Source organism: Lutjanus erythropterus, chromosome 12 (assembly GCF_056507025.1).
Source record: "Lutjanus erythropterus isolate fLutEry1 chromosome 12, fLutEry1.hap2, whole genome shotgun sequence".
In the NCBI taxonomy this organism is placed as follows: domain Eukaryota; kingdom Metazoa; phylum Chordata; class Actinopteri; order Lutjaniformes; family Lutjanidae; genus Lutjanus; species Lutjanus erythropterus.
This window is the reverse complement of record NC_139328.1, coordinates 17,480,724-17,494,842: the sequence shown is the minus strand read 5'-3', so window position 1 is coordinate 17,494,842 and position 14,119 is coordinate 17,480,724. Positions and strand designations below refer to the sequence as shown.

General features: G+C 37.6%; 2 protein-coding genes across 2 annotated transcripts; one reads left to right on the top strand and one right to left on the bottom strand.

Annotated features, from left to right (window-relative positions):
- Nucleotides 1–85: 85 nt before the first annotated feature.
- Nucleotides 86–4,259, bottom strand: pak1ip1 (PAK1 interacting protein 1). The gene is made up of 10 exons (XM_084732087.1): nt 3,946–4,259; nt 3,350–3,512; nt 2,974–3,094; nt 2,798–2,872; nt 2,652–2,704; nt 2,260–2,405; nt 1,979–2,076; nt 1,584–1,683; nt 383–515; nt 86–225 (listed from the first exon to the last, which is right to left on the bottom strand). The coding sequence occupies exons 1-10, from the start codon at nt 4,021–4,023 to the stop codon at nt 116–118; spliced, it is 1,077 nt and encodes a 358-aa protein (XP_084588213.1). The 5' UTR covers nt 4,024–4,259; the 3' UTR covers nt 86–115.
- A 5,722-nt stretch (nt 4,260–9,981) lies between these two features.
- Nucleotides 9,982–13,892, top strand: LOC146317843 (uridylate-specific endoribonuclease C-like; the record flags this gene model as incomplete). The annotated part of the gene is made up of 6 exons (XM_084733042.1): nt 9,982–10,104; nt 10,766–10,877; nt 10,974–11,095; nt 11,964–12,076; nt 13,044–13,197; nt 13,337–13,892. Coding segments are annotated over 6 exons (885 nt in total), but the record flags the coding sequence as incomplete, so codon positions are not given.
- Nucleotides 13,893–14,119: the final 227 nt, after the last annotated feature.

The following is a 14,119-nucleotide window of genomic DNA, read 5'->3' as shown; positions in this document are numbered from 1 at the left end:
AAAGCTTTACTTTATCACCTCTCTGAGGAAGCCACAAAAAACAACCACACACGTGAACAAGTAAGTTCAGATATAAAACAGTCCATGAATAATAAATCATTTATTATTTAACGTTTTATTTTCCACCATCCTCTTTCTTCTTTTTGGGTTTGCTCTCATCTTCTAGAATTACTTCTTCTGTTGAAATCCGGACTCTTTTTGTCTTCGAAAGCTCCCGAGCGAGTTCTGTGGACAGAAGCAAACAGACGGAAGGTGACACACAAAAAGTAGAAATAAAGCAGCTCTTTATCTAGATTCTTATACCACCAATATCTACATCTCAAATCTCTTTCCAAGCATGACAGTGACGTGAAATAAAGGTTAGTGTTTCCAGGAGAACTACCTTCAGATGTTGTCGCCTGAGCGGCTGGCTCCTCCGAGGCTGACGAAGGTGCTGATGAAGGTTTCCACACCGTGAGGCACGTCAGTCTGGCCGATGTGTTCACTTCCCCAAGGAGAGTGGGAGACTCCAGCTCCTGTTTGACAGCAGGAACACACTGTCAGATCAACAGCAGCTCACCAGGTAACAACAGTGACATTTTGCTAATTTTATGTCTTTAACAGGCCTAACTTAATTCTTGTAACAGAAGGCTTTAATATGTTAACATTTTATAAGTATCTGTTATATCTGAATATTGTATTTGAATTATTACTACTTTTAAGAAACTTTGATATTCTGCTTTCCAAAGTAGATATGTAATGATAACTAAGGGAAGGCTATTTTAACAAACATACACTGTCAGTGCAACAATCAATGTTTACAGGGATAGTTCAGATTATTTTAAGTGGGATTATATGAGATACTTATCCTTGGTCTTTACATTACCTACAGGAGGTGGTGGTTGAAGAAGAAAGAGTACTGGTGTAGGAAGCTAAGTAATGTATTGCTGTGGACGGCGTTGGCATCAAAATGTATTTTAGCCACCTAACAAGGCTCAGCTAAAAAGGAAAATCAATATTAGTTTAGGTGTATGTTATATTTTGAATATTTTTTTTTACCATTTTAGCTTGCCATCAGACAGCTTTTTCCAATGGGGAATCGCTGTTATAACAGCCAAGTATTGTTCTCTGCAAAGTTACCACATTCCGACAGTAATTTTACCTCAGAGAACATGGGGGTTGCTGCTCTACCGCTGCCTCTGCTGGTTAGTTTGTTTGTATTACTGCGTGACTTAATTGTTTTAAAGGTTTTGTTTGGATTTGTTGAAGTCACACAATAACATGAACAAAAAAGTAATTCCCGTGTGGTGGTGTAAAATGGTGAAAATATTCTAATATAGCGTACACTTTAACTGATTTTAGATGGATGGATGGAATATGTTTTCCTACTGACTCTGGCCACAGCAGCACATTACTTATCTTCCTACACCAGTACTCCTGCTACTTTTCCAAACTGGGGGCGTGTTGACTGGCATCTACTCAGGTAACACACTGATTATGGATAAGTACCTTATACATCCCCACTTAAAAAAAAAAAATCTGACCTAGCCATTTGAGAAATTTAATTGATACTCAGATTTTCATAAATAACACTAGAAACATGCCTCTTTTAGATGGAGTTTCCACATTTTGATGAATCCGTCATTTGAAGCCGTCACCACCACACAGTAATCCTCCATAATGAAACTGTCAACCGCTTTCACTCTGAAATCACAAAAGAATGAAGGTTTGTTCACTTACTTTTCAACAATATGGCATGAGAAGTAAAATAAACACTTGTCTAAGACAGGAATTCTGATATAATGTTTACTTTTTAGCAATAAAAATATCTGTAAGCTTCATAGCATTTAATTCTAACAAAGACAAGACTACGTCTCTTCTCAGCATCAGAAATACATTTTTAGAAATGCAGTTCGAAATTGAGCAACACCTGCAACTAATAACTTTCCAACATAAATAGTGGTGGATCTGTGAAGTAGTAAAAACACTATGAATTTACCTGGTTTCATGAGCCTTAAACTCACACACCCATTTCAATTTTCCTATGTCACACAATCTCACAATTTCATCGTCTCCAGCGACAGCGAGGACAGAGTTCTGAAAAACAAGTCAGATTACAACATCTATTTAAACTTATTGTAATGATTATTACTGTGCTATTGTGGCTTATTGTGGTTTCGATGGCAGATACCAATCATCTCAAACACAGCAATCTCTAGGTCTCATAAAAATTTCATTGTAAGTGTCCAGATTTGTCAGGGTCACAGTCAGAGAACTCACATTTAAGAACTTTACAGATGAGATCCTCTTGGGGTTTGTCATGGTTCCTGTCACAGAGGCCGTCTCCAGGTTGTAGATGTCCACTTTGTCGTTCATCACAACCACGTATTTATCCCCATCTGGAGACCATCTGACAATATGTGCAACTGTTCAAAGTGTAGAGCAAAAAGGTTAAAGTAATTTCAACCATACTAACATTTCTAAAAGAACTTTAACAGTCGACTCCTTAACGGGATAGTTTGGATTATTTGAAGCGGGGATTTAAGTGGTACTTATCCATAGTCAGGGTATTACCTACATACTACAAAGAGTATGAATGAGTACCTCATGCAGTCCCATTTCAAATAACTCAAACAATCCCTTAAACTTCACTGATCTGAGCAGAAACTTACTCTGCTTTATGTTTTTGATGAAGGCTGATCTTCCGTTAATCAGATTCCATGTTCTGAAAAGATAAAGAGATGCAACAGTCAGTTTTGATTCCCCATACAATGAATCATCTGCCTCACAAAATTTCCAGGAGTGCTGTAAATTTTACCTGAGAGTCTTATCTGTCCCAACTGTGAGTGCAAGTTTCCCTGACGGATGGACGGACAGCGATGTGACGGGGCCTCTGAGGAAAACAAGAGGATAAGGCAAATTACTCTCAAAATACAAGACAACAATCTCACACGCATCTCAGTGATTCTGCAGCACGTCTCTCTGTGCGCTTACTTGTGAGCTTTGATGGATTTCAGACACTCCCACTTCTTTGTGCTCCACACACATATGAGTCCATCTTCTCCTCCACTCAGTAAATGAGACGACCCGTAAAACTCCAGGCAGGTGATGGTGCCTGTGCAATACAGGGAGGTTGGGATCAGGTGTGCGGACCACAAGCTACTGTCCTTAATTTCTTTACAGACTGACAAACGGTAAAAAATATTTTATACAATTTTCGTTCCAGCAGAAAAGATTTGCTATTTCATAAACAAAGTTAAAAGACTTTGTCATATGAATGTTACCACATACTGCAGACCTTGTTAGAAATAATAATTTTGTTACTTTCTGTACATAACTTGATGACAGAAGATCTACCCGAGATTCTCACCGTCATGATGCAGCAAAGCTCCGTGTTCAGTTCTCTTCTTCAGGTCATACAGCTGTATGGTCTCATCTTTGCTTCCTGTGGCAACAAACCTCTCACTGGCTGCCACAGCTGATATGGATGCTGTGTGGGCGTGATGTGTGAAGTTTGCCTTGGCTGTCCACTCCTGCACGACAAACAAAAAAAATACGGAGCAATGACTCTCAGAAATAAACTAAATGCTGAACCTGGGAGAAAGAGATGGGAGGGATGGGGATTTTGCCAGTTTGGGGGGCGGGGGTTCAAATGTAGGGCTGCACGATATAGTAAAGAATCACACTGATTATTTTTTGCGATGATTGGTTGGGGGTCTTTACCAAACAAACATGTTTTCTTATATCTATAATATTCCGATTGAATGTGCAGTCCTAAAAAGAATATAAAAACACATGTAACACTGTCCACCTTCCTCATTATTGATCACAGGCTGTTGCCCTGTTAGACTACCCATCAACCCCAGTGACAGGCTGTCAATTAAGTTTATACGTTTGTAAGAGTCAAAGATCAGAAAACGAAGACTAGTCTTATACACAACTACAAAATATGACACTACAACTTACTTTCTCATTAGTTTTCACTCGGTAACCAAAGGCGATTTGCTCGTAGCTCCCAGCAATTAGCTCCAGAACAGCTGCCATGCTGCCACTTGTAGCTACACGGGGCTAAGCTAGCTGGCTAGTTAGCTTACTTTAAACTGCAGCTTTTTCTGTCTAAAGTCTGCCGCCCTGTTTAAGTAACAGCTACTAACAGTCCAAGCAAATACCTACATGAGAAATACCGTGACAATTAACAACGTAAACACAACGTAACACAACGTAAACGTAAACACAAATATCTTTAGCTATTTTTACAAAACAAAAACATGTGCAGGTTGCGCCTGCGCAAAAGTCTACTTCCTTCCATAGAGTAGATGGTGGTTTTCAAAATAAAAGCAGTTGTTGCGATAACAGCTGCGTTTGAGTGTCACGCACTCCTGCAGTTTCTTTATCTTTATGCTGAGCTTGCACTGATTTCCATAGTTTTCTTGATGTAAAAACAAGCCACCGCAAAATCGGTAAAAGGGACTTTTTATTATTATTATTTTATTTATTTTTTTGTAAAATGAAAAGTGTTGAAAAGTTACTGGCATTTAAGACTATACATGAATCAAGTTTGCTTTTAGTTCATTCTAGTCCTTATATGGAGTCACAGGAGTAAGGAGAGAAGACTAATAGCACAAGAAAACAGATGTGGCAAGAGGAATTGATGAAACCTAGTGGTTTTGCTGTTGCTTGAAAGGCCAAGCTGTCAAACAACTGGCTTTGTGTGGCTCTTCCTGGCCATGCTGAGTAATCAGTTCCTGGGTTCATGTGTTAATTTAAGCCAAAGCAATAGAGCAATAGAGAAAGTATAAAATAAATAAATAAATGCTTAAAATTAGTTTGGGATATCGTTTTAGAGTTATTATATATAAGTTTCTACATTATAGGAATCCCTAAATTATAACCCTTGTTATAACAATAAGAATAATATATTTTTATTTTCCAAAAGGACATTTCAGTCCAGAGAGTCCAGTCCCAAGTATTTCCCACAATTTACAATTTAATCAATTTTACAATTTAATAAATATTCTTGAGCCAAACCATTAATTAAAACAAGTCTGAAGTGTTCCTGACCTCTGCATTAATGAATTCACCTCCATGAAAAACCCACTTTATTACCAGTGAATCCACTGTACCTTATTAATACAACCACAGGATGGGACCTGCCCTTTCACTGACAGAGGGGAAGGTGTAGGCGTTTTCCTGACTTGTAATTGGCTGCTTCCCTTGTAAACGTCATGATTGATGTCTCAGATAACAGTCCGCATGAAAAGCGTAGTTTTCTTAGAGGCTGGGAAGTCAGGGGAACTTTTTCCACAGACCAAAAATATGGCAAGAAGGTAAGTCCTGCACGAAAAATGAGAGATACGCTTGAGTAACTTGTCTTTGCAAAGTTTCCTGTAGCTGCTTTCATGTGCACGTTTCTTTTAACTGAGGGGTGACACTTTTAGCTACTTTTCGGTCCATTTAAACACGTTGTTTTCACTTAAGACAGGAATGTTTGATGTAAACATAAGCTACACTGTAACATGATACTGTTCAGGGTGCATCTTAATAGTAATGTCGATAAAGAGTAATGGTTTTTGGTCCTTTTCTGTAAGTTTTCTCTTCCCCCTTCACATCTAAATGTCGTCTTGCTTGAGTTAACATCTGTTGTTAGTGAAGGTTACAGGTTTGAGGATGCTGGGTGTTGGAGTCAGGGCTGTTGTTTGCATGTGTGTGCAGAAGGGTCTGGCAGTCATTAGTGGGTTGAATTATACAACAGATCAAACAGGACATAGTTGTATAGAAACAGACTCTGCAGCTGCAATAAAATTCTGCAGCTCTTCTTCCTTGTGATGCCGTGCCCTGACTAATTTAAGAACAGAGAAGTTTCTGTATCACTGTGAGCCCCTTCCTGTCATTTGCTTCTTACTCAACCTTTTTTTTCCCCAATGTGACAAACATCTGCTCTCTTTTTTGTCAAAGGAAGGGTGCGGCAGTTACTGTGATTTCTGAGGCAATATTAATGGGATTTTTAAAGATAATATACAGAGAAGATGAAATTGAGGGTATTATTATTATTAAACCAACTATTAAACCAACTGATTATGGTGTCTGATCATATTTCAGTGTTAGTCGCACTACAAAAAAGCATCTGGAAGGTAGATTTTTTTTTTTTGGTCTTTCTCATGTTACAACCTGCATTTAGAGCCAAGCAATTGTAACTTTATGATGGAGGTGGAGTCATTTTATGGAGCCGAGGTTTCTCTACTGCTGTTGTCTAACAAAAAGAAAAAAAACAGGTCCATGGGAACAAAAAACAAAAGACAAAACAAAACAAAAAAACAAAAACAAAAACCCTGGAAAGTCTTCAGCTGCTATAAAAAAGTCAGACAAGATTCTATTTAAAAAAATGCAAATTAAAACCATTTGTAGTCACCACTGCAGGCTCAGGCACAGATCCCAAAGGGGACGGAGGAGACAAGTCCCCCCCACTTCTGACAAAACAGTAAGTTGTTTCCCACTAGTTCAAATAAATAATTTTGTAATTGAAAACAGAGATGGGAAGTGCAAATACTTAGTTACTGTTACTTTACTTTACTTGAGTATTTCTTTCTCTGACAACTTTTTACTTTTACTCTACATTTGAACACAAATATCTGTACTTTCTACTCCTTAAATTTTTAAAACAGGCTTTTACTTTAGTTTCAATGCATTTTAGGGGAATTATTAGTTATTTTTTTAGTTTTGAATGATTGTCTGCTGCCTTCCCAACATCAAGAATGATATCAACTAAAATTGATGGAACAATAAACCAGAAAAGCTGATTCTTTGGTGTATCGCACATGACAGACACAACAAAATGAAAATTACGTAAAGAGACAAAGAAAGTAACAACACGAAAGACATAACAAGACAGAAAAGACGTAACAAGATGAAAAAGACAGAACAAGACTAAAAACAATGTAACAAGATGAAAAAGAAGTAAAAAGATGAAAAACTACGTAAAAGATGTAACAAGACTAAAAACAACTTGGACAACAAGACATGACTAGACAAAGAAAACAACATAGAAGACAGAACAAGATGAAAAACAACATCAAGAGACAAAAGATGTAATGGGATAAAAAAAAAGAAGACAATAGACAGAAAAGTTTTTCTTTGTCACTCCTGTATCCTGCTCAGTGATCTGAACTGTTGCAGAGCAGACATTTGTCACTTTCCTGTCATCAGAACAAGTGCTGTAAAAGTGCTGGCACCAAATTAAAAAAAAAAAAAACAAAACTCCTGGCATCATGCCTAAAAGCTGCGGTGGTTTTCATTTTGCACACTCAACAATAAAAAAAAAAAAAAAAAAAAAAAAAAAAAAGATTTCCTTCACTTCCTCAAAGTGCAAACGACAGTAAAAGAAGAAATAAGAAGAGATAACTTCAGGCCTTATGCAGAGAGGATGAATGGTTAACTGTGGGACCAGGCCAGTAGGTGTTGGCCTACATTATTATGAGTTAAGTAATTAGTTAGTTTATTAGGATACCCATTATTTAATTCCATGCTGCCAGCTAGTCTTGAGGTCTAACAAATTATAAAAATTTAAACATTATATACATTCAACAACAACACATTACTTTAAAAGTTCATTTTCAAATCATGAGACACGACAAACAAAACATAAAACATGTAGGCCCTGCAAATTACAGTAGATTCAGAGATTTGTTGTATGTCTAAGTGTTAAAAGATATCATAAACTGGCCTGTCTAGTGAGAGAGTTATGTCTGTTTCTCATGTACACTACTTGGTCAGAAAAGTACAGTGGTTTCCTGATAATTAGTTAATGTTGTTACTGAGTGACTGACTCGCCGATTGTGTCTTTAGATTGAAGCAGTTCTGAAGAGTCTTAGTGATGGTGTAAGTCAAGTTTTTACTGTGAAGAAGTAGACTTTGGTTTGGACTTTGGCCTACGGCAGAGGGTTATTTAATGTAGAAAAATTCACATTAACTGAGCTGACCAACATTCTCCCCCCTAACTTGTAATGAGATCTGCACCTTTGACTACAGGGAACTGTATCCCTTTGTAATTTGGGTGCACACACCCTTAACCTCCAGACAATATTATACTATTATTATGTTGTCCAACCTCATACACAGCTTCATACATAAATGGCCCAAAATAGCAAAGAAGAAATGTGTTTAAACACTTTTACAAGCTGTTATCTTCTGAGCAACAGGATGCGTTTGTTCTACAACGATTTTTTTTCCTTTTTTTTTTGTATACTGCAGCAACTTCCTGTTGACTACTGTTGTCTGGATGAATTAATCATGCAAGACATTCTCATGAAAGGGTACTCAGGGGGAGGTTTCTATATACAGCACTATCACATGTTTGATTCAATTAACTGCTTATTTCATCTGTCAAATTCACTCAGGTCGGTCGAGGATAAAATAAGTGAATCAAAAAAGTAAATTGAAGCTCATCACACACCAGTTAATCATTTCTGTGAATGGAGAACGTGTTAATATTTAAACTTACCAACCAAAATGACATGTCACAGTAGGGAAAGCAGCGATATGCATATGATATAATGAACGATGGCTGAATTACATTTATCTGCTTTTGTTTGAGGGTCCTGGTGTTGCTCATGCTGGCTCACTGTCACATTGTCATGGCTCATGCTGGGACACTTAAATAGAACAGAGCCGTTGTTAATGTTATTAGTAACAGCTGTGCTTTTCCCACTGCAAAGTCAAATGTCTGAATTCTCTCTCTGAGGAACAAAACCCCCAAAAAATCTTCATGGAAATCTTTTTTATTGGTTTGAGCAAATTCCAAAATGCATGTTTCAATTGTCACAAACAGAATACTTTGGTTGTACCATTTCTGTTTGTCTGCCTCTACTACTATACTCAAAGGGGTAGGCTACTGCACATTTAAATGTGTTTTTGAGCTGCAAACTAAATGATATGGTAAATAATATGATATATGCACATACTACCATACTAATTAGTGTGCCTGAAAAACATTTACTTTGTCAAATGCAGTATGCCAAAAATACCAGGATGTCGTTCTGCATCTGTTTGCATTTTGCAGTATACAGGGCAGCATGATTTTCTAGCTATTCTGACCCACAATCCTCTGTGCAGTGAAAGATTCGGCACATAGACTGAGCTGCTGAGAGAGAGCACAGACTGATGACAGATGTCGATGCTGATTGTGAGTCGGGTTTATTTTGTTAGTCCACAAAGCACTGCTGGAGTTTCACAAGAAATAGTTTTTTGCAGAATCTCCCAAACGTGAAAAACAACTAGGAAAAAAAAAGGACCGTAGTGTGTTGTGAACAAAATAAACCCAATCTTCAGTCTGCATGAGCTTGAGTAGATAATGACAGAATTTTCAGTTTTTGGTGAACTATCCCTTTAATGTGGCATCTATGTATTATATGTCTATGATGACAACTGTGCTGCTCTCTTCTTCTTCTTCTTCTTCTTCTTCTTCTTCTTCTTCTTCTTCTTCTTCTTCTTCTCTGTGTTAATTGGTAGTTAGCCACCTTTAAAGGTGCATAAGACCACCTACTTTAGATGCTGCACTTGTTAAGTCAATAAAAGAAATTTGCATTTGTATTATCAGCTCGATTTATCTGTTATAATTTAATTCGATAATTCCACTATCGGGCCAGTAATTTATTTGATATGTATCCGATATATCCTGAGACAGTGCATGTTATTAGTAACAGCTGTGCTTTTCTAGACTGATATCAGGCTGAATTGTCAACTCATTACACTTCAGAGAAACAACCAACTCAGTGAGTGGGTGAATTTGAGGGTCTAAACCCAGGCAAGTTCTTTTCCCGCTGTCAAAATGTCCTGTGAAAACAGCCTCTAGTCCCTGACTTACCTGTAAAAAGAACAAAAAACTGATAAATCTTTTTATTAGTTAGTTTGCGCACCTTCCAAAAAGGTTTGTTTCAGTGTCGCAGACACATTTTGTTGTGCCATTTCTGTTTTGTTTCCTTGCACTACTCTACTTAATTATTCTGTTTGTTTTCTTTGCCTTTTCACAGTCAACAGGCCGGTCAGGAGCTGACCGAGGTACTAAACCAACTCTGGCAGCTGGATACCAACCGTCTCAAGCCAGGGACGGATTACATCATTTCCCTCCAGGTTGGTACCACAAGTCTGTCATCATCACTTCTCTGCAATGCAAAGCACTTCTTACAATATATGCAAACCCCATCAGGATGGTAGTCACAGTGCAGTGTCGCTGTCAGCAAAAAGAAATGTATGTCCAAGGTTATGTCTTCAAGTTGCTTTATTGGTGCAACCAACAACCGCACATTTCAAATATAACAAGTTTACAATGATATAAAGATATGAAAAGCACCAAAGCTGGCACCAGTGAACCTCTTTACTTGATTAAGTAACCATATAATCAACTCACAAACACAAACAAACTAATAGATCAAGGCAGTGGTAGACCAGCAACTCCCGTCTTCTGCGAGGTAAAATGACTTTTTTTGTCAGGGGAGTTTGGTGGCTTGGCAGAGAGCGATATTTGGCTTACATGATGGCAGTTTCCCATCAGAAAAGGCTGTTTGATGCCGAGGTAAAGTGGTAAAAACATGCACAACATCCACAATACAGTGCTTGACTTACTTATCTATGGATAAGTCCATTTTTATAATCTGAACTATCCCTTTAAATCTCAGAAGTCAGAAACTCATTGTTGCAGAGGTCAATATAACTGACTCTGAGTCAGTTTTCCAGCATTTTGCAGTTGCAACATCCTGATGTCTGTCTTTGTATTTGCATGTGTTTTGTTCAGGGGAGGGCAGGCTATGTGGCTCAGGGCAGTAACTATGCTAGAGACAAGGCCCGGGCTCCGCTCTTCACATACGTCAACGAAGACAAACTCAAGAGTATCGAGACGTATGCACGTATGTTTAAGTTCATGTCATTTTTTTTTCCCATTATCTCCTCTGCTAGAACCATCCACATTTTTAACAAGCATATGTCTGTTTGTTTTTCTGCAGATTTCATCAACTTGTTGGACAACTATGAGATGTCCACAGGTGTATCAGAGACGGTCACATCAGAGGAGCTTCAAGAGAACAGGCTCTTCATCGATTCTATAATGGAGACCGATGTCATGAAGGTGCAGTAGCTGTGAGAGCACATCTGTCGCCAGCAAACAAACAACACACTGATCGTACACAGCAGCTGTTTACACTCCTGGTTAACTCGCAACATGTTGACAGAGTTTCAAACTATTGTTTACTGACAACTTTAGTGAGATAAATGTCAGGGTGACTTTCTGGAAAACCGTCTACTATTGTATGTTCCTGTCTGTGTTCCACTCTGTGTCACCTTTTATATTTATTTAGTTTCAGGTCAAACACTCACGTGGCACTAAAAAAGTTTGTTGTAACATTCATAAGATGCATTCATGTCTTGTTCATGATATGTGTCATGTTATGGTTATGGCTGTGTCATATCAGTCTTATGTGCACCCTCTGAAATAAAGAGGAACACTTTTTATCCAGTGTGTAGGAGCAAAATTATCAGTGTTTCTTTTTTTTTTCTTTCAATTATCATGCACCTTTTTGTCTCCTGTACATTCTTATTTTATATTTTTTTTTACATTTTACTTCATTGTGTGCTCAATAAGAAGAATTTCATGTAACAAGTGTTGCTGGTTAACATAGCAATCACAAAATAAAGACAGTTTAGTAGCTGTTCTGAGCTTTTGAGCTTATCACAAGATCTTCCTCAGGAGGTTTTCCCAGCTGTAATGGAGTTGATCAAATATCCATTTTTCTGAGCTCTTATAGGACATTTCTTGTTCATTTCTTGCTCAAACTTTATGGATATTGGTCAGGTTCTAAAGTCAAGTCAGAACATGATAATAAAAGTGTTTAAGCCTGGCTATTATGCACTATCATGTTCTTTTATACTGTTCTATGATCCTGCTTTCTACTTGGCAGCCTGAAATCTCATCACACTGTATTTTTTTTTCTTTGTAGTGTGCCCACAAGTACTTGGTCAAGAAGGGGCAGTCGCCATCAGACACCGCACAGTTCAAGAGACAGCTGTATGACATCTGGTTCCGTCTCTACCACAGGGACAGAAGTGGAGGGTGAGTTTCAAAACAACAGCAGGGGGAGCTACAGTGACGTTTCAAGAGACAGTTACCAGAAAGAGCAACAGTTTAATCATCTACAGAGTAACTCACGGTCCGTTACAGGATCAGGGCTGTTTGTCTGCAGATGAATTAGCTGATGTGAAAACATTATTTTCCCTCTCAAGAATCAGTAAGGTTCAGTGATACAACAAATCTACATGTAAACCCTGTTTTGCTCAGTGTTTACTGAAAATATACAACTTTATAAAAAAAATGAGAAAATATATTGAAGTATTTCTCACTCTCAGTAATTTTAGATTAATCTAAAATTTGAATCGGATCACTGATGATTATTATCCTACAGAAAATTACTGCTGTGAATATATGCAGTCAGTTCATTTTACCACTTATGATGGCATGCATATTGATAAATATATAAATAAATTTTGCCAATCCTAATATCAATCCTACACTCTGGTCCTTTAACCGACACATTGTTACCTATAGCATTACAAGGGTAACACAATGACATTATACATACACGCATGTATATGTATGCATGCTTACACACAGACACACACCTTTGCGCACACACAAAGAAAACAAAAAAGAAAAACAAAAAAGGAAGAGTGAAAAGTATGTAGTATACAAAATAAAAAAAATACAAATATATAACTCAAATAATGTAGCTTTGTTTCATTCTTTTTTGTAGCTTCTCATAATAAGCTGAAAATGGAGACCATATTTTGATATTTTAATTTTTTTTCACAAATGCAAAAATCTACCTGTTTTAATTTCTAACAAACTACATGAACTGCAACTACAACAAACTGCACTGGACTAAACTGGACTGCCTGATGGAAACATGGCTTAGGCAGCAATGCAAATATAGTAGATAAGAGCCAATAAAGTTATACAGAAACTTGGTCTCGGGGTGAATGAGGACATACATCTCTGAACTTGTTGTCGCTTTTCATTTTAGTGAGGATTCCTGTGGATTTGAACATGTGTTTGTGGGAGAAACCAAATACGGCCGGGAGGTCATGGGTCTTCACAACTGGGTCCAGTTCTACCTGCAGGAAAAACACGACCATGTGGACTATAAAGGATACAAAGCAAGAGACAACAAAGATACAGTAAGAAAACAATCACCTCATGCATTATAAAGATACTGAACTCTGGTTTTCTGTAAAATCTCTCAACTATTAGTACTGTTACTGTACAGCAAATACCTATATGAGTACTTTAAAGAACCTTTTCATTGTTGTTTTACAGCCTGATGAAGATGACCATGTCCTGAACCTGCAGTTCAGTTGGAAAGGTTTGGTGAAGCCGGTTGGAGGCTCCTTCATTGGCGTCAGTCCAGAGTTTGAGGTCGCTCTCTTCACCATCATCTTCCTCATGTCAACTGAGAAGATGACGTCTGTAGTGGTCAAAGTGGATGAGTACGTGCTGGAGCTGGTGGTCTGTCGGCACGGGCGATCCATTGGCACATCCTTCCCCAAACTGCTCAGCAGCAACAACAGGGATTTGTAATGTCACACCAGCAAAGGTGTCCACTTTTATGTAAAAATTAACAGTACAATATATTTACAACTTCTGTTACATTTTGATATTATTCCTCTGCAGTATAACCCTAAGACAAATCTGGATCGGGTTCGATTTGCACTAAACATCAGGCTTAAATTGACTATAATGAGCAAAGTTTGAAGCCTAAACCTCCTGGTCTAGATTGACATTATTATATTATGACGTAGTATAGATTGTTGTCAGTTATTTCACTGTTTCATCCTGTATATTATTATGGAAACAATAAAATGTCATATGTTTACGAAGTAGTGTTTGCAATTTTATTATTCCCTGTTGGTGAAATTTGGCCAGATAGTTTTTAGAAAAAGCACCAGGTTGGACACCTTGGATTTGTGTTTTTTGGTACCCAAATTTTGGTCTGTCAGGTAGACTTCCTCTCAAGTAGCATAAAATTCTGTCATTAGCAAGTGAAATGAAATGTGTTTCTGCAATTAATTTTCTCTCCAAGTATTGATTCTGATAACAGAA

Coding starts and splice junctions, on each gene's coding strand:
- pak1ip1 (XM_084732087.1), bottom strand. CDS start 4,023: ATGGCAGCTGTTCTGGAGCTAATTGCTGGGAGCTACGAGCAAATCGCC. Junction 3,513..3,945: donor GAGTGAAAACTAATGAGAAA/GTAAGTTGTAGT, acceptor TTTGTCGTGCAG/GAGTGGACAGCCAAGGCAAA. Junction 1,684..1,978: donor TTTAAGGCTCATGAAACCAG/GTAAATTCATAG, acceptor TTGTGATTTCAG/AGTGAAAGCGGTTGACAGTT.